Source organism: Ochotona princeps, chromosome 21, assembly GCF_030435755.1.
Source record: "Ochotona princeps isolate mOchPri1 chromosome 21, mOchPri1.hap1, whole genome shotgun sequence".
In the NCBI taxonomy this organism is placed as follows: Eukaryota; Metazoa; Chordata; class Mammalia; order Lagomorpha; family Ochotonidae; genus Ochotona; species Ochotona princeps.
Genome location: NC_080852.1, coordinates 8,024,335 through 8,042,533, shown reverse-complemented (window position 1 = coordinate 8,042,533; position 18,199 = coordinate 8,024,335). Strand labels below are relative to the sequence as shown.

General features: G+C 46.9%; 1 protein-coding gene across 1 annotated transcript in view; it reads right to left on the bottom strand.

The window, feature by feature from the left end:
- Positions 1 to 365: 365 nt before the first annotated feature.
- RYBP (RING1 and YY1 binding protein) overlaps positions 366 to 18,199 on the bottom strand; it is a 64,971-nt gene continuing 47,137 nt past the window's right edge. The window contains exons 3-5 of the mRNA XM_058678432.1: positions 1,471 to 1,647; positions 1,273 to 1,371; positions 366 to 897 (exon numbers count right to left, since the gene is read on the bottom strand). Coding sequence (XP_058534415.1) covers positions 645 to 897; positions 1,273 to 1,371; positions 1,471 to 1,647 — 529 coding nt within the window. The 3' untranslated portion in view covers positions 366 to 644. The remainder of the gene's footprint in view (positions 898 to 1,272; positions 1,372 to 1,470; positions 1,648 to 18,199) is intronic.

The window sequence follows — 18,199 nt, the reverse complement described above, 5'->3', positions numbered from 1 at the left end:
GCGAGTCCAGTTCCCACGTGGGTTGGAACGTACTTCATGTCCAACTGACTTTCACTGGATCTCAGCACTTTCATAGAAGAGCCTGTCCCAGATGTGTGGCTGTTCAATGCTGTGTTCACTTCACAGTGTATCAAGCACCAGCGCTGCCGTGGATCGGTTTCAAATAACCCTTTAGATATAATTTTATATTTATATATATAGTTATATCAAAACTGATAGTACATAGTATAACTTGAAGAACTAAACTTAAAAGGATATGCTGAAAGGATGGAGTTTGTGAACACAATAAATAAAAGTTCCCACCCCCTCCCAGCCCTCCCCCCCCCCCCCGCAACAAAACAAAAACCGGTTGTAATGTACATGGAAATTTGTGCACAGCAGATTTTTTTTTTTATATAAAAAGTAGATTCAGGAGCACATCCAATTATAAATGATTGTTAGGAAAATCATATAAAACAATGGAATACATAAAAGTGTCAAGAGTAATCGCCAGGGTGTGAAATCCCGCGGTGGCCAGATGCCCATGGCAGCATCACTAAGAGGTCGGTGTCCGCAGAAGATGCTCCAGGTGCACGCGGCATGGGCAGGTGGAGCACTGGAATTTCATACCCTGATTCAGAGTTTTCACAACCCCATGTGCAACTTCAGAAAGATTCGTCGTTCACTGCCGACATGTCGCCCTTGGGCGTGGAGGAGCGGGAGGAGCCCTTGTCTGTGCTCTCGGAGCCCGAGCTGCTCTGGTTCTGCTGCTCGGACCCTGCACTGGAGGTCACTGTGGAGGAGGATGTTGAGGAGGAGCGAGTCTTTTCCTTAAAGTCTGTGATAATGACGGTGACATTGCCCACAGTCACTGCCAACTGCTGTGCCGTGCTCCTGTCCACATTTTTCAGCCGGGGCCTGAAAAAAAAAAAAAAAAAGAAGAAGAGCCAATTAAGACAGTGAAGTGGGAAGAAGAACGCATACTGTTGCTGACACTGTGGCTGTCAAGCAGCATGCCCAGCTGACTGCAGTGTGGGCTTGGGGCACCGGCCGGAGGGCAGTGACCGCAGCAGCAGTCCCGTGGACCGTGGCGGCACTGCTGCCAGCTGGCCTTTCTCTGATCCGCACCACAACACCACAAAGGCAGCTTAAAATAATAACCAGGTCAGCAGCCACCTGGCCCCTCCCCCATACTGCTTGGTGTAGTGAGCCACAAGCACAAAACCACCACGCCGTTCGCGACTGATGAAAGTAACGTCAGAAGTGCAAGGTCGCCTCTCAGTTTCGAAGTACCTTGAGGTGTGATTCGTTTCACTGGTCTTTGTCGTAGCATTTGCAGACTGTATACTGTTAGCTTCACTAGGAGGGTCTTTCAGAATGTCAGACTTTGGTCTGGAAGAGAGGAGAGGATACAAAAGAGCAGCATTTAGAAGGTCCTTTGGGTCCACCTGCCCAGTCACACACCGTACACTTCGCCACCCAGGAACTCACTTGGTTTTCTTGTTGGTGTTTTTCTTGGTGACACTAGGACTAATCTCCTTGTCCTTCTCAGCTTTCTCTTTGTCCGGCTTTTCCACCTTCTCCTTCTTCTCCTTTTTAGGGGGTGGTGGGGTGGCATACTGCTGAGCCACTTGCTGTGCCACCAGCTGAGAATTGATGCGAGGTTTCCTAAAACAGCCAAGAACAGATACATCATTATTTGCTTTATAACTATTTTTTGGTCACTTCTGGTTTGCTCCTCTGGCTTCAGATACTGCTGACACACACGTGCTAACATACACACGACCCCCAGTAAGCACGGCGTGGGTCCCAAGGCTGCTGAGGACACGGCTCCTTCTGAGCTGTCAAGATGACACTGACAGACAGCTTTCAAGTATTCTGTTGTGGAGGGTTAATCTCACTTTATTAAATGAACACTGATAATCCCCTGGAAAGAGAATGAAATTAGAAGTGTGACACTCACTCCTCAATTTAATTATTCCGACTAGGTCTGCTCTCCTGCAGCTCTGTGACTGGCATGGATACCACATCCAGAACAGTGAAAGGTACCAGGGGCTCAGAGCAGCTCCCCAAGGAGTGAAGGCTGATAGTCACCAGGAAGAGCTCCCACGACAAACGACACATTCATTGTGGCATCAACCATCAGATCGTGCCAAGCTCCCAGTGACACTGGCTCTGAGCACTGTTGTTTACAGATTCTAAGTGGTGCCCAACTCTGTTCATGATGCCTCACCATTCACACACCCCAGAGGGAAATGGACAAAGGAATGCCTATGGGTTGTCTCTATATATTTGCTGCAGCCCCCTCCCCACCCTCACCAGTAGGTGCCTCCAGGCCAAGACATGTATGAACGCTGTTGTGCCCCAGATCTCACGGCTGAGATGGCTGAGGAGAGACACAACACACCCAGGACAAAGGGCGACCAACATCTTGGTCAAGGTGGACAGGAGGGTCTGACAGTTCATTGTGCTACTAAGTGCAGTACACAATTTAAAACTATGGAGGGGGCTACTGCAAACATCAGCTTTCAAACTCCAAACCAGTCCTTAGGCAAAACAGCTGCCTGCCAGAACCCCAGGATGGAGACCACCAGGGGGAAAACAATGCACACAGCAGATCTAGCTCAGGCACGGTGGCGAGTGTGTGGAGGATCTGCAAACATCAACCCAGGAAGAACAAAATAAGGCTGTCCTTTGACACAACCATGTCACGCTAAGTACATGACATGATTCCTGAGACGAAGCAAGGTTACCAGGGCACAGGATCGGGGCAGCAGGGCTCGCAGGGGTGCATTTCTGATGCAGATGCAATCTCAGCAGGTTTCTTAGAGCCTCCTGCAAGAGGCCCTGGCTAGGAAACCAGCCACCTCGGAGCCCGCAGCAGCCTCCCCAACACGTGGGAAGTGGGGAATCCTCCATGTGGGCCTCTGCCCCTCACAGGTCAGATACTTGCAATGTGAAAGCTAAGTTTTTCTTTTCAGTTTCTTACAACAACAGACAGGAAGTCATTTTAAAGCTTGTGAGCGCTCGGGAGAGCAGCACCTCAGTCAAGGGGCTAACGAGGCCATGTGACCTTGAGTTAAGCTGCCATCCATTTACCAATACCCAGCTCCAAATGAAATAAAACTAGAGTTAATAACACGAATAAACCACTACACCTTTACGACAAGCCATACCTTGAAGGGGCATTTCAACTAGACCAGTAAGTGTAGGTGACCCCAAAGCAGCCTGCCTCAGGAACACAGAAGGTATTAACAGAACCCTAAGCAGAGGGTGAACCAAAGGCAAGCCGCATCACCTGTGGTCCCGGAGAACCCACAGCCTCAAGAACAAGCCACGTGTGTGGAGCCTGCACAACGTACCTCACTTCAGGATACCTATGAAACTCTAGGATGCCCTGTAACTGCCAACCAGCCACAGCTTCCTTGATGGCAAAGAGCTCATTCTTATGAGCTCCAAGACAGCACAAAGCGAGGTACTCAAACGTACCTGTTGGGAGGCCAGGAGTTGTGTGCAGCAAGCCGAGCTGCGACTTACAGGGCCTGAATCTCACATGATGTTCAAGTCCTAGCTGCTCCACGTTCAGTCCAGCTGACAAAAGAGTGCTCAGGAAAGTGGAAGATGACAAGAGCTTGGGGCGCCCGGGAGCTGTCCAGGCCAGCAGACCGAAAGTTGACAGAAAACAGTATGAAAGCATAAACAGTCCTCCTTAAGGACTGTATTCTGCCACTGCCTAAGGGGCAAGAGGCTCTGAGGAAGACTTGAGAGCCACGTGGTCTCTTGGATCATGCTGGACACTGATGGAGGGAGGGCTGGGTGCAAGCAAGGAGAGGCTGCAAAGCACACAGAACATCATCCAGAAAAAACCCGAGGGAACAAACAGTACCGAGGCAAGAGAGGTGTGCTAGAAACAAGACTGTCTTCCCGGTGAACAGGTCACTTTAGGGATCAGGGCCGTGGCCGGTCAAGCTACAGCCTACAGTTCCAGCTCCCTGCTAATACACCTGGGGAATCGGTGGAAGTTGGCCCACGTGTTTGGGCTCCTGGCTCTGGTCCGGCTCAGCCAGGGCCACTGTAGCCATCTGAGAAGTGAACCAGTGATAGATCTCTACTTCTCTCTGTAACTCTGCCTTTCAAACAAATACGTGTAATAAACAGCAGGTCAGTTGTCGGAGGTTATGCAGCTGACTACTCCAGAGTCAGGGTAGGGGGTGATGGGCTGAATCTGGAGATGGGAAATCAAAGAGATTAAAACTTGGAGATTTATAGTACGCACCAAAACCGGAGTACAAAGGAGACCTTGGGATGAACGGAGAGAAAAGCAAGTTACTACTACCTCGCAAATTACTCTAAGGGCACGAATGTGCCACACTACCCAGAATGGATGATTCCCCTTAAAGGCAGGTTCACAAACAAAAAAACAACAAAAAGGGTGGAGGGGACACAGCGAGAGAAGGTTTGCCAAGGCTGCCGTCTGCAACCAGTACACTGTACAGAGGTAAGATGAGTGTCTCAGTGCTTCCTGCTACCAGCCACTCCACTCAATTCCTTCACTGCCCGCAGCACAGCAGTTACCTGCAGGACAAAGCCTACACAAACAACAAGGTCAACTCCAACTCCAACTCCAACTGCGGTTCTAGGAGCGTAAGTGCAAAATTTCTCACTTGTCCCCAAGAAGGGTTAGACTAGAATGGTAAACTAGTGCCTGTCCCCTGGCCCCATTAACACAACCACATACAATTTCACAAGAGAAAAGGGCCTAAGGCTATTTGGGATTTGATAACTACCAAGGAAAATGGAGCACCTGCTGCAATCACCTGCATTGTCTGACAAGTACTACCGTGTTCTAAACACTGTTTTCCAGCGACAGCCTAACTCTGAGGTCATGACTTGTCTCTTCCTCAACAAAACCCTCCAGAAACGCGAGCATCTACTAGTCGGTTTAACATCTTTCCATACTTGTTTCTCAGCAAGTGCAACAGTACTTCTAGGTTTGGGGAAGGGATGAAGTGAGGAAATGCACCTTTTGGAGGGGAAGCAAAAGACCAGGAGGGCCACAGGAGCACAGCGCCCCATGAGGCGTCACCCTAGCCTGCCTCCCAGGTGGCTCCTGTCGCCCACCTCTTCCTGTCCTCACAGCAGCGCTCTCCCGACTGCCCGTGGAAGAACAGCCATCATCTTCACTTCACACACCAGACACTGAGGAGCATGAGGTCTGGGAAACCTGTCCAGGGGTCACAGCCAAGTGGCTGAGCTGGGAATTGAACCTGGCTCCACTTGGACTCCTCTAGCGAAGGCCCTACTTCAAACAGCCCAGGCTTGTTGCCACCTGTAAGACTGGGGGTGGGACACAATGAGACGTGACTCAGGCATGGGATGCCAGGGCTACAAAAGCCTCAGGTCAACTCACAGGCTGAATCCCACTGCCTGCATCTAAGCCCCCTATACTTCGTTCTGGCAAGAACAGGGCTGGGGGAGCTGGAAAACCCTTCTTTCCCTTTTTTCACTGCCACTGGACATTCTGTGTAAGCAATGAACCCTTACCTTAACATTTTGCACTGCTATTCGATGAGAAACAGACTTTCCACAAATTTTCATTGCTTAATGATATCATCTAAATATCATGTGACAAACTGTAAAATTTTTCTGGCTAATGGGCAGAAGTTTCAATAAGTTGTAGAGACTTAACCTGTCAATATGGAGCCGAACAGCTCAGTCTCCAAGATCATTCCAAGTGTCCCACCTAATAAACCTTTAAAAAAGCAATAAATAGCCTTAACTACACATCAGCCACACAAGGCCAACCACACCCACTTAGACCTTCTGATGCCCACAAAAGACCACTCCTTAGTAATGACACCACATTTTTGTTTATATCTTCTTGGAAGTATTTTATAGGTTATTGTTGCTATTTCAATAGTGTATAGATGAAAGTGTGTAACAGTAACAGATATCAAGAAACCATGTCTAATTAAACTGCTGGCTTTATTTCATATGAACCCATGCTATTAAATCAAGAAAACAAGTCTTAATCTTGGGCCATCTTTAATTTTTGAAAAAGGAAAGTGTATATGAAGATAAAAACACAAAGCAAGATCTCTTTGCTCTGACAGGCATGTTCGTGTGGTTTTTATTTTCATTTTATTTTTTTAAAAAGATTTATTTATTTTATTGAAAAGGCAGATGTACACAGAGGAGGAGAGACAGAGAGGAAGATCTTCCATCCGCTGATTCACTCCCCGAGCGACTGCAATGGCTGGTGCTGCACCGATCCGGAGCCAGGAGCCAGGAACTTCTTTCTGGGTCTCCCATGCGGGAGCAGAGTCCCAAGGCTTTGGGCCGTCCTCCACTGCTTTCCCAGGTCACAAGCAGGGAGCTGGATGGGAAGTGGAGCTGCCAGGATTAGAACTGGCGCCCACATGGGATCTGGGCGTTGAAGGCGAGGACCTTAACCATTACGCTATCGCACCGGGCCCCATATGGTTTTTAAAAGCGATTCCTCCACACACATCTTTTCTTTTTCCTTACAGTCACTTGCTCTGCTAGACTCTCTGTGTGCTGCCTTTCCATTCCCCCAAACAGGGCCTGTCCTGGTAATCTGTTGCCTGTTAAGAATGATAAGTATTTTTGAGAATTTATCAACTCTAATGACCAGAGCACTGTGCCACTAATTCCCCCAAATTGTGTCAGTCCTAGGAGGGAACACCCCAAAGTGCTCCATCATAGTCATTAGTCAGCAATACTTGCTGAGCAAGTGGTAGTGAATCCAACCTCAGGGGCTCAGTTGGCCCAAGGCGTGAAACTGCTTCATAACCCGCGTGGCTCCTTGCTTTACAACAGTATCCTGTTAAATCACACTGTGGCTAAAAGAAAAATCTGCTTTGACTAGTTTGTTTAGCAAAATGTATTCCAGGGTCCAGCAAATGAGGACAGCCCAAAGCCTTGGGACTCTGCACCCGCTTGGGAGACCCGGAAGAGCTCCTGGCTTCGGATTGGCTCAGCTCCAGCTGTTGCAGCTACTTGGGGAATGAACCATTGGATGGAAGATCTTCCTCTCTGTCTCTCCTCCCCTGTGTATCTGACTTTTCAATAAGAATAAATAAATCTTTTTTAAAATAAAGTATTCCAAATTTAAGCACCCAAATTGCAATGTTTTAGATGTATAGCTCATTTTTAAAATGGATAATGCCTGCATCTCTAAGGTAAATTAAGCATCACACTTTCCTATTTTATTTATATTTATTAAAAAAAAGATTTATTTATTTCTACTGGAAAGGCAGATCTACAGAAAGAAGAAGAAACAGAGAGAAAGATCTTCCAACCACACTGGTTCACTCCCCAAGTGGCTGCAACAGCTGGAGTTGAGCCGATCCGAAGCCAGGAGCTTCTTCTGGGTTTCTCATGCAGGCACAGGGTCCCAAGGCTTCCGGCCATCCTCCACTGCCCTCCCAGGCCACAAACAGGGAACTAAGATGGGCAGCGGAGCAGCCAGGATACGAACTGGCACCCATGCGAGATCTCGGTGCATGCGGGGATTTTAGCCACTAGGCCATCATCCCACACTTCTCTATCAAAACGTCACTGTCCAGTTGACCACTAAGGACCCCTGGCTTTGATGACTAGTATAGCCTGTTTTCTGTTCACTGAGCCCACCTGGTTTCTGACCACAGTAAGGAAACCATATGATCTTATCACTTCCTTGAAATCAATCACTACACTATGGACACAATTAAAAACCCAAACTGTCACAAATTCACCAGGATCATACATTTCAGGGTATTAAGAATGTCCTTGTTTCCCAAACAGTATTTCTTTTTATATAGTTCTTTTCCCTTAGAAACACTTGTCTTCAGCTTCTCAAATCCTTTGGCTCACCTTTTAATTAGAGCCGCTGAGGGACCTTGGCCTCAATTCCAGGGGACTTAGCCATCAGTATGCTTCCAGGACTCGGGAGAATCTCTCTACCCGCAGAGAAAACGAAACTCTTCCTTCCAATTTGACTCCCACTATTAAACTAAACCACCCAGACTCCTCTCCCCACACATCCTTCCTTCTGCCACCCTCACAGGTAATGGGAAACAACGCTGTGTGAAGGAAAGAATGTGGACTTTGGAGTTAAGAGCGGCCTTTGGACTTCCTCCAGGCTTAGGCAAATTATTTGAAATGGAATGGAGCCATGCCTAATTTAACAGGGCTGAAATCAAGACACAATGAGGTAAAGTTCACTCAGCTCCTGTCACAGCGCACACAGATATTCTATTCAATGAAATAATTCTCCATAAAAATAACAATTCGGATCTGGTGCAATGGCCTAAATCCTCTAAATGCCTTGCATGCACTGTGATCCCATATGGGCACCAGTTCAGGTCCTGGCCCGGCTGCTCCACTTCCCATCCAGCTCCCTGCTTGTGGCCTGGGAGAACAGAAAGAGGCTCCTGGCTGCAGATCAGCTCAGCTCCAGTCGTTGCGGCTACTTGGGGAGTGTACCAGTGGACGGAAGATCTGTCCCTCTGTACATCTGCCTTTCCAATAAAAAAATGTTTAAATTAACATATTAAAAGCACTATTTTCCCAGTTACAGCTTAGGTGCAAGGAGGCAGAGGGAAAGAAGTTCCAGTGCAAGAGGTGGGCCAGCCTTCCTGGTTGGCACTATATATCCTCCACACAGGCTGAGAATCCTACAGGTAACCAGGCTGTCCCACAGCAACAGCAACACTAAGGAGCCTCATCCACACGGCTGCCAATCTGCCTGCACAGCTTGTCCAAAGGGGAGGCCACCGTAACGCAACCGTACCATACACGTGGCATGACTCAAATCGAGCTCCTCCCCCAAAAGTATACCTTTGAAGGTCTACAAGTCTCTCCCACAGCACCTCGTGGCTTCCATGCAAGTTTGCCTCTGCAATGTCCAGACTCTGAGAGGCTCTTCTGCTGGGTGCAGAGAGGGGCTGAGATGTTGCAGCAGCACTGAGCCCTGCAACCACGGGCATGGCACACAACCTTCTGCTCACCTGCCGTGACTGGAGGAGGACAGCCGAGGTGAACACCCAGCCCTCTCCTCCGGGCCAGCAACCACTCCTCCTCAGGTGTGGTTTGGGTAAAGGGATCAAGATGGGACACTCGTGCACTATCTCCCATCTCAGTTGTACCTTCATGGTTTTGTCTATGCTTTCAAATTCATTCAACCAACTTCCCACTGGCTGCTACAGTAGGAAAAGGGAGCCGTGTGTCTTAGATGTGCGCTGGATCTAGCCCCCTTTCCAAGGGGTGCGTTAGATCTCTGTGGCCGAGATCCCTGGGGAGCATGCTTTGTATTTGGGGACCTGGGCTTGAGGGTAGTGTCTGGGCCCATTACAGAAGCTAGGAACTTGAACAGGCAGGATGTCCAGGTTCCCCTCACTTCACATTTGTTAGACCACTAACTCTGACTTTGGATGGTTCTACAATCCTTCCAAATGTCAGCTTCCCCATTAATTACATTAAAAAATGCGGGAAAAGGATCTTTTAAATTCTTTTAGATCAGACACTTGCACTGCATATTTAATAAAGACAGATAAGCATATGTTTATTCTTGAGGGGCACACAAGCTCACCATTTATTCAGCTCATAAATAACACGTTTAGCCTGTTTTTAAATGATCAGAAATCAGCCTCAAATTTTACTGACATTCTACAAACTAAATTGCTGCTTTGTTGGCACGGGCCCCTTTCCCCTCCCCTAAAGATGTATTAAGCTATCTTACAAACCATGTTCATGAAGCTACATTCTCTGCGCTCACCATATTTTCAGACACAAATGAACAAGAACTAGCATGATACTACATCCATATTTTATTTTCAGACACAAATGAACAAGAACAAGCATGATGCCATTACCATAACCATAATCCGATCCAACTTCCTGCTGATGTGCCTGGGAAAGCTAGCAGCAGCAGCAGCAGACAACCCACGTCCTTGGGGGCTCTGCCACTCACAGCTCCGACTGTGGGCTGCCCTGCCCGGGATATCACAAATCATTTGGTGAACAAACCAGTGGATGAAAGATCTCTGACTTTCAAATAAATCACTCTTGTTAAAAAAAAAAAAAGTACATTTAACCACTTTGACATTACAGTTCCTATCACAAAAGAAGTACTTAAAAAAATACATTTCAAAGAAAAAAAGCTTATCAGACAATTCAAGAACTTCAAACTTCAAGGCCCAACAAATATTTCTCAAATACTAAGTTAAGGGTTGAGTAGAGTAAGGCCATCTATAAGGTGTAGAAGAGAGATACAGGTACCAGAAAATAACAGTTCTATTTTGTGGCCAAATTACGTTGCAATGGATTTCCTAAATCACAGATAATTAAAACTTTCTTAACACTTGTTATTTTCTAGAAGGATCTCAGTCTCACACCTCTTTAGGCCTCGTGATTCCTGGTGGGCGTGGGGCAAGTGCTGTGCTATGTGTTGGAGGGTCTCAGCAGCGCACCAGGTGCTGCACCCAAGTTGTGACGGCCAAGGAGATCTCCACACTGTCAGGGTCCTGGGGACAAAATCACACCTGAATGACGATCACTGGTCTACTGCCTCTCCCTACACTGTAAAATACACGCAGGGGAACAGGAATGTCTGCAACTCTCTCTCTCTCTCAATATCAGAGAGTTGTCAAAAGCTAACTGCCCCAAACATCGGCAGCGTGTTCTGGGTTCTTTCTGTTCATCGCTGTAGCCCGAGTTACAAAGGGACCCAAGGAATGCTGCCTAAAAGGATACACGCTCATTCTTCTCACACCAGACCACCTAAGACTATTTGATGGTCCCTAAACAGTTACAACTCTGACAACTAAAATCATCTCAGCTTGAGTAATTTCAGAATATTTGTGGTCTTTATTTCCATCAAGGAAACCTTGAGTATGGAAGAGATTTTTGTCTTCATTACTTCAAATGAATGAAAAATTAGATAGGAATCAAAGTGAAGACTCTAGGTTATCAATATCCACCAGTTAGAGACCCTGTCAAGTTTGAGCATTCCTTCAACACAAATAAAAATGGTTTTGCTTTGCCAATGGTATTGGAGAACAGTGTGGCAAACATAGCTGGGAACTCATAGCCAATGCTTAAACAGAAATTTTTTGAATTAAATGGGAGAACCTCTGCGACAGCTCACAGCTTACAGAATGAACCTTGGCCCGACACACTGGACTCTGCACATTGTTGTCCCAGCAATCCTCACTACCTCACCTCCTCTCCGCGTCCACTTCTCCCCACCCGGGGTGCTCCACACTGGCCCCTCCCCCACAGAAGGTTCTATCGGCTCCTTTCCAGAAGACACCTCTGGCTACTGCTGGTTTTCTATCTGCTACTCCTGAGCTTCTGAAACGCCTTTCTCTACTCAGCTCAAACAGCCACATCTCCTGGCAATGTACACTCTGTGGCCGTGGATTTTAAGGCTTCCACATTATCACTTACTGTTCTACATCATATCTTGGGCCTCGTCTTGGTCTCTCCCCCACAAGATGACCGGGGTAGTGCTGACCTTTCAGTGCTATGCTCTGTTCTCCAAACTCACTTCAAAAGAATTGTTTCCCGACAGCGGCTTGGTCGACGCGGGCTGCAGAGTCTATGTCTGCAGGATGTGGGGCGTGCAGCAGGTGCTATTTCAGCATGGAGCACAACACTGTACTAGCACGCTGCACTCAACTCTGTCGTTCTTGCCTGTTCTTCTGCCACTGCCTAGCAGAAAACCCTGGACATACTAGGTTCTCAATAAATACGAATCTCTACTCCTCAGATTTAAACCGGCTCCTAACACAAAAGAAGGAAAAAGTAATAAATTAACAAGTAGTGAATCTGCCTCTAAAAAGACACGGTGCTGAGTGTTTTACATACGTTATTCTCTTTCATTACCTCATGAGGTTATTAACAAAACCAACAGTAAATGCAGTGCAAGTGAAGCTTGGTCCAAGTTTACTCTGTATTCACTAAAACACACTGCCCCACCAAGACCCTTATTTTGGGAGATAAATGCCAGTGAAAGGTTGAAATAAAGGGAAGCAGAGTACCAAGAAAGAAAAACAAATAAAACTGGTAATTTATTTGAAAGGCAGAGTGAGAAGTATTTGATCTGCTGGCTCACTCTCTAAATGGCCACAACAGCTAGGGGCAAACCATGACAAATACATGTATGTAGTATCTAGGCCATGAGACCCCATTCTCAGACAAGAGGCAGAGGTCTTTCATCTACAGTTTCACTCTACAGACGGCCGCATATCCAGGCTGGGTCAGGCTGAAGCCAGCAACCTAGAATTCCAGTTAGATCTCTCACATCACTTGGGTCATCTTCCACTGTTTTCCCAGGCACATCACAGGAAGTCAGATCAGAAGCAGAGCTGCCAGGATTCCAGGGATGCTAGTGCTTAACCTATGGGAACAGGGATCAGCATGTGGCATAGTCACCTAAGCCTCCATCTGCAGTCCAAGCCGCTCCACTTCCTATTCAGTGCCCTGCCTATGACCTGGAAAAACAGCAAACGACGTGGCCGAGGTACTTGGACCCCTGCACCCACATGGGTTACCCAGAAGAAGCTCCTGGCCCAGCCTCACTCTCTGCAGCACTGCCTTTCAAAAAAACAAACAAAAAAAAAATTAGGGGGGCAGAAGAAATTCCGGGAACAATCGGTCAGAATATGTAAGCGGTAGCAAATGAGAACTGAGGTCATCCCCATCTTCAGAGCCTCTGCGTTCAGCAATCTTTTCACTTCCAGCCCCTTTGCTAGGCAACACGTAAGTCCCTCAACCTCCTTCCGTATCTCAGCACCCCAAACAACTGGCACAGATGTATGCTCAACAATACAGGGAGGAGGGCAAAAGGACAGATTGCTAACCATTTGTTCAACACTGCCTGTGACTTTTGAATATGAGACTAGTAAGACTGAATAAAATTTTGAGGAAGAATTCTTTCAGGAATACTTCTGATCTCTTCTGGTTCTCTATCAAAGTACAGATTTTTTTTTTTTTAAATCTTATTATTATTGGAAAGCCGGATATACACAGAGGAGGAGAGACAGAGAGGAAGATCTTCCATCCGATGTTTCACTCCCCAAGTGAGCTGCAACGGGCCGGTGCACGCCGATCCGATTCCGGGAACCAGGAACCTCTTCCGGGTCTCCCACGCGGGTGCAGGGTCCCAAAGCATTGGGCCGTCCTCGACTGCTTTCCCAGGCCACAAGCAGGGAGCTGGATGGGAAGTGGAGCTGCCGGGATTAGAACCGGCGCCCATATGGGATCCCGGGGAGGACTTTAGCTGCTAGGCCACGCTGCCAGGCCCCAAAGTATAGATTATAGATGGTAAAGACTGAGCCCCCAAACCATGGGACAACTAACAAACCTGCTTACCTAAACTTGTAAGAAATCACATCAATTTACAAGTAAATTCTATGGCATCAAGAAGATTGCATACTGGCAGTAAGATCTCCAATTACAGATTTACCCAAATCTCTGGCTTATAAAAAACACGATTTGAGGGCTTGGTGCAATGGCTTACTGGCTAATTCCTCATCTTGCATGCCTGGGATCCCATATGGGCACTGGTTTCTGTCTCGGCTGCTCTAGTTCCAATCTAGCTCCCTGCTTGCGGGACTGCAAAAGCAGTTGGGGACGGCCCACAAGCCTTGGGACCCTCTTGGGTGTCTCCCGCATGGGTGCAGGGTCCCAAAGGTCTAGACAAATTACTCCTGAATTTGGCCCTTTCCTTAGCTCTAAAAAACCTAAACACTAGGCAAGATTATTCCTGGCTTGCTTACATGTGCTACCCAAAAGTGGACCAAGAGTAGCAGAGGCTGTAAGTTTGCTGGACAATTTCTACCTGTGACAATTCACATAGAATAAGATGTAAAAGTTTTTAGAGTGCTATTCATCTTAAGCAGGAAGATAGAGGGGTCACACAGGAACTGGGATTAGAACAAGGCACTCTGATGTGGGATGCAGGCATCCCTAGCTATGACTGAAACCCTGTCACTGAGTCCAGGGATTTTTTGACAAAATTTTTGGATTTTGTAATTACCATTATTGATCCTCTGCGCCCCCTTCCCAGACAACTCTCACTTCCGGCTCTATGCAGCCAGGGATCTACTTCCTGTCACCATGGATTAATTGGTCTTTCTCAGGTTTCTCACAGATGGAATGCAGCCAGCAAGTACTTTAGGTAGTTACTTGCAGGGACCAGAACATTTCTGAGATTCTGATGTTGTTGTGCTCTGTTAATCCAGTCTCCTGAGACAATGATTTGCACCTTGCTTAGTTTCTATGGCCATCATTTGAACCAAGGTGAACATGTACACGAGTGTGTGAACATGTCTTCCTTTCCCGAGTGTAACATCTATGGTATATTCCATTTATTTCAAATGCATTTTCAGAGTGCTGACACGGTGGGGTGAATTTGGCCTGGTGGTTAGGTGGCCAGTTGGGATTCCTACAGCCCATTATGGAGTCCTGGGGTCAAATCCTTCACACCGGGAAGTAGTGGTGATGGCTCAGGCAACTGGACTGCCAACATTCGTATCAGAGACTTGGGTCGGGTTCTTAGCTGTCAGCTTGGGTCTGGCTCAGACACAGCAGCTGTGGGCACCTGAGCAGTGAGTCAGGGACCGGAGCTCTCGTGTACTTACAAAACAACACATAAAAAGTAAGAGATGCTTAACTTCTGGGGAAAAGTCATCTTTATGTCCTCTGCAGCAAATGTTTTGAGCATTCTGAGTGCTATACATCCTCAAGTACACTTGGTCCTGCCAACTATCAGAAATAAATTTAAGCCATTCAAGTATAGTACATCTAGAATGTGGCTCCAATTTGCAATTCTCTAAAGACTAATGATGTTCAGCCATTTTTATTTTGCTATGTTGCTCTTTTACGTTAAGTGCCATTGATGCCTAAACAGAAACAACATACCTGTATAATATTTAAGATCAAGAAGTCTGCCAATGTGGTTTTAAAAAGGTGATCAACAGAGAGACTGTTATTTTCTACCATTTGTGGACAGGTTATAGTCATTAAGACAATTTTAAATAATCCAGAAGACTGCTGAGCTGCATGTCTTAGACAATGCCTAATGTAACTGAGGTACAGGGACTCAAAGAAATGAGAAGACAAGTTACTGATCAAATTAGCTCATCTTGAGCTAAAGAGCTTTACAAAAATCTGTATCAGCCATCTTAAAAATTAACCACCTGGGGCCAGCATGGTGATGCAGCCAACTAACTCTCCGCCTACAGCACCTGGGTGCTTGAAGTCCCAGCTGCTTCACTTCCCTTCCAACTTCCTGCCCATGGCCCGAGACAGCAGTGGAGAATGGCCCAAGGTTGTGGGCCCTGCACCCACATGGGAGACCTGGAAGAAGCTCCTGGCTCCCAACTTTAAACTGGTTGGGCCATTGCAATCAGTTGGAGGGATGAACAAGCAGATAGAAGACCTCTCTTCCTCTCTCTTTTTTTTTTTTTAAGATTTTTTTTTTTTTAATTGGAAAGTCAGATTTACAGAGAGGAGGAGAGACAGCGAGGAAGATCTTCCGTCCGATGGTTCACTCCCCAAGTGGCCACAACGGCCAGAACTAAGCTGATTTGAAACCTGGAGCTTCTTCCAAATCTCCCACACGCGTGCAGGGTCCAAAGGCTTTGCGCCATCATCAACTGCTTTCCCAGGCCATAAGCAGGGAGCTGGATGGGAAGTGGAGCAGCCAGGATTAGAACCGGAACCCATATGGAATCCAAGCGCATTCAAGGCGAGGACATTAGCTGCTAGACTACCACGCTGGGCCTTTTCTATCTTTTTCAAGGAAAAAACAAAAAACCTTAAAGAATTAATTAACCAACACAGATGAGTAAGAATGCACTGAAGACATAAAAAGTTTTGTAAAATCAGCAAGTTGGATGTAGACACAGTGGACAGCTGGCAGCGCTTTAGATTACAAGATGAAACTCTCAAGTTCAGTTTGATAACAAATACTAAGGCTTCCACAGCATAGCAATATCCACACAGATGATCTATTTGCTATATTTTTAAACATTTTTCCCTTCCTCCCTCATCCTTCCCTTTCCCTTCTTCCTTTCTGAGAGGCAGATTAAGATTTCCCGCTTGTGTGCAATGGCTGGGCGAGACTGGGGGCTAACAGGAGAGCCACAACACGGATGGCAACGCCCAGTGACTTGGGCACATCCCCGTTCCTGCAAGATCTACATTAGGCAGGAAGCTTGGGCCAGGGACAGAGCCCAGGCACTGCCATGGGACATGGACATTTTAACCACTAGGCCACAAGCCCCATCCTTGCTTGCTGGTTTCTTAATCTGAACGTAACATGTCTAGTGAACTGAACAACTTTTTCTAACACACCTGTGTATATATACTTACAATGCAAACAAGGCTTTCTTTAAAGCATTACCTATATTCGAAAGGCAGAGTTACAGAGATGCAAAGACAGAGAGAGAAGGCTCTTTCATCTGCTGGTTCACTCCCACAATGGCCACCACAGCCAGCGTTGGACCAGGCTGAAGCCAGGAGCTTCATTAATGAGAGTCTCCCAGGCTGCTGCAGGGAATATGTAGGCAATTTCTTTCCACTGCTTTTGCAGGGAGTGGGGCTGGGAAGTGAAGCAGCTGATATATGAGCCAGTGTGCATATGGGATGCCAATGTCATGGATGGCAACCTAACCCACTATGCCACAATGCAGGCCCTATTATTACGGTTAGACTGCCTGAAGAAGTACGCAGACCCAGCCTACACTGGACAGCCACGTCATCATTCCCATGGTAGACAGCAGGGACGGTGCCTCACACACAGCGCCCTCGCCCAGCACACCAGCAGCCACCATGGTTCCTGCACCAGCACCCAGCCCGTAGAAAATAACTGTTTCAGACAGAAGCAAATAATAATCTAGGGTTCCATTTTTGTCCACTAATTCAAGTATCCTTCCAAGAGACTTTTATCCTGCTAAATGAGGCAATACTGCATTAAAACTAGCAGTTACAAAGAATATACATAAAATTTCCTATGTGTAACTATCTTTGAACAAGCTACAGGTGTGTCATTTCAGTGTGTATATACATCCAAATGTAAAACCAAATCACTCCATGGAGTTATGGAAAACAGGAGCAGGCGAGGAGGTGACCAAGCGCTGCCAGAGGGGAGCTGGCGGCGGCTTCTCTGCATCTGCAGTCACCGCGGGGGAACCCACCAGCTTCAGGGGGCAGAGGCGACAACGGCTCAACTCCCAACGCGCACACAGTTCCTGACCAACCAGCTTCTGTCCGAAGCCCCAGTTTCCCTGTGCACAGTTGCACAGCTAAGGGGGAAATCACAGCCTGTAAACACTGGGGCCATACAGCATGATACACACAGACAACACACCCGGAGAGAAGGGCCCAGAATTTCACACAAGAAGAAAAAAATATCCACTTGTAATGAAAAACAAACAACTAAAAAAAAAAAAAAAAAACTTGGAGAAGGTTTCTCATGGACTGAGAGGAATAAACAGCAACTGCCAACTTCTGAAGACATATCTTAAACTCACAGTCATAAAACGACTAGAGAAACACAGCGACTCCCACACAGTATTGATGGGCTCCAAGTAGCAGTTTCTCGAAGAAACAAACCCCAACACCTCCTTGAAGGTTCACAGCACACAGCAAACGGAAGGGTCTGCCCTAACTTTTCCTACCACGGACCCTCCTCTGCGTTCGCTTGCTTGCCCTGCACGTAAGCGCTGGAGCTCCGCCATAAGGTTATCTGTCGGCCTTCTCCGTGCAGCCATCACACCAACTGTACTAAGTGCTTTGGTGTGGGTGCATGGGCGGAAGTGGTATCTTCTCTTATCCTAAAAGAAATTGTGGTTCATTGTTTTCCTTTTTTTCTAGTAAAGATGTTAAGTTTGAGGCCTATTTTTTTTTTTTTTTTTTTTCTCAATTGTACAGGATGGAGTTCCTGGCTCCCGCTGCCTTTTGGGGAATGAAACAGTACAGTGAAGACTTCATTTTTCCTGTCATTGACGCCACATTTTTTTTTTTAAGATTTATTTATTTTTATTGCAAAGTCAGATATACAGAGAGGAAGATCTTCCATCCACTGATTCATTCCTCAAGCGGCCTCAACAGCCGGAGCCGAGCCAATCCAAAGGCAGGAACCAGGAACTTTTTCCTGGTCTCTCACGCAGGTGCAGGGTTCCATAGTTTTGGGCTGTCCTCAATTGCT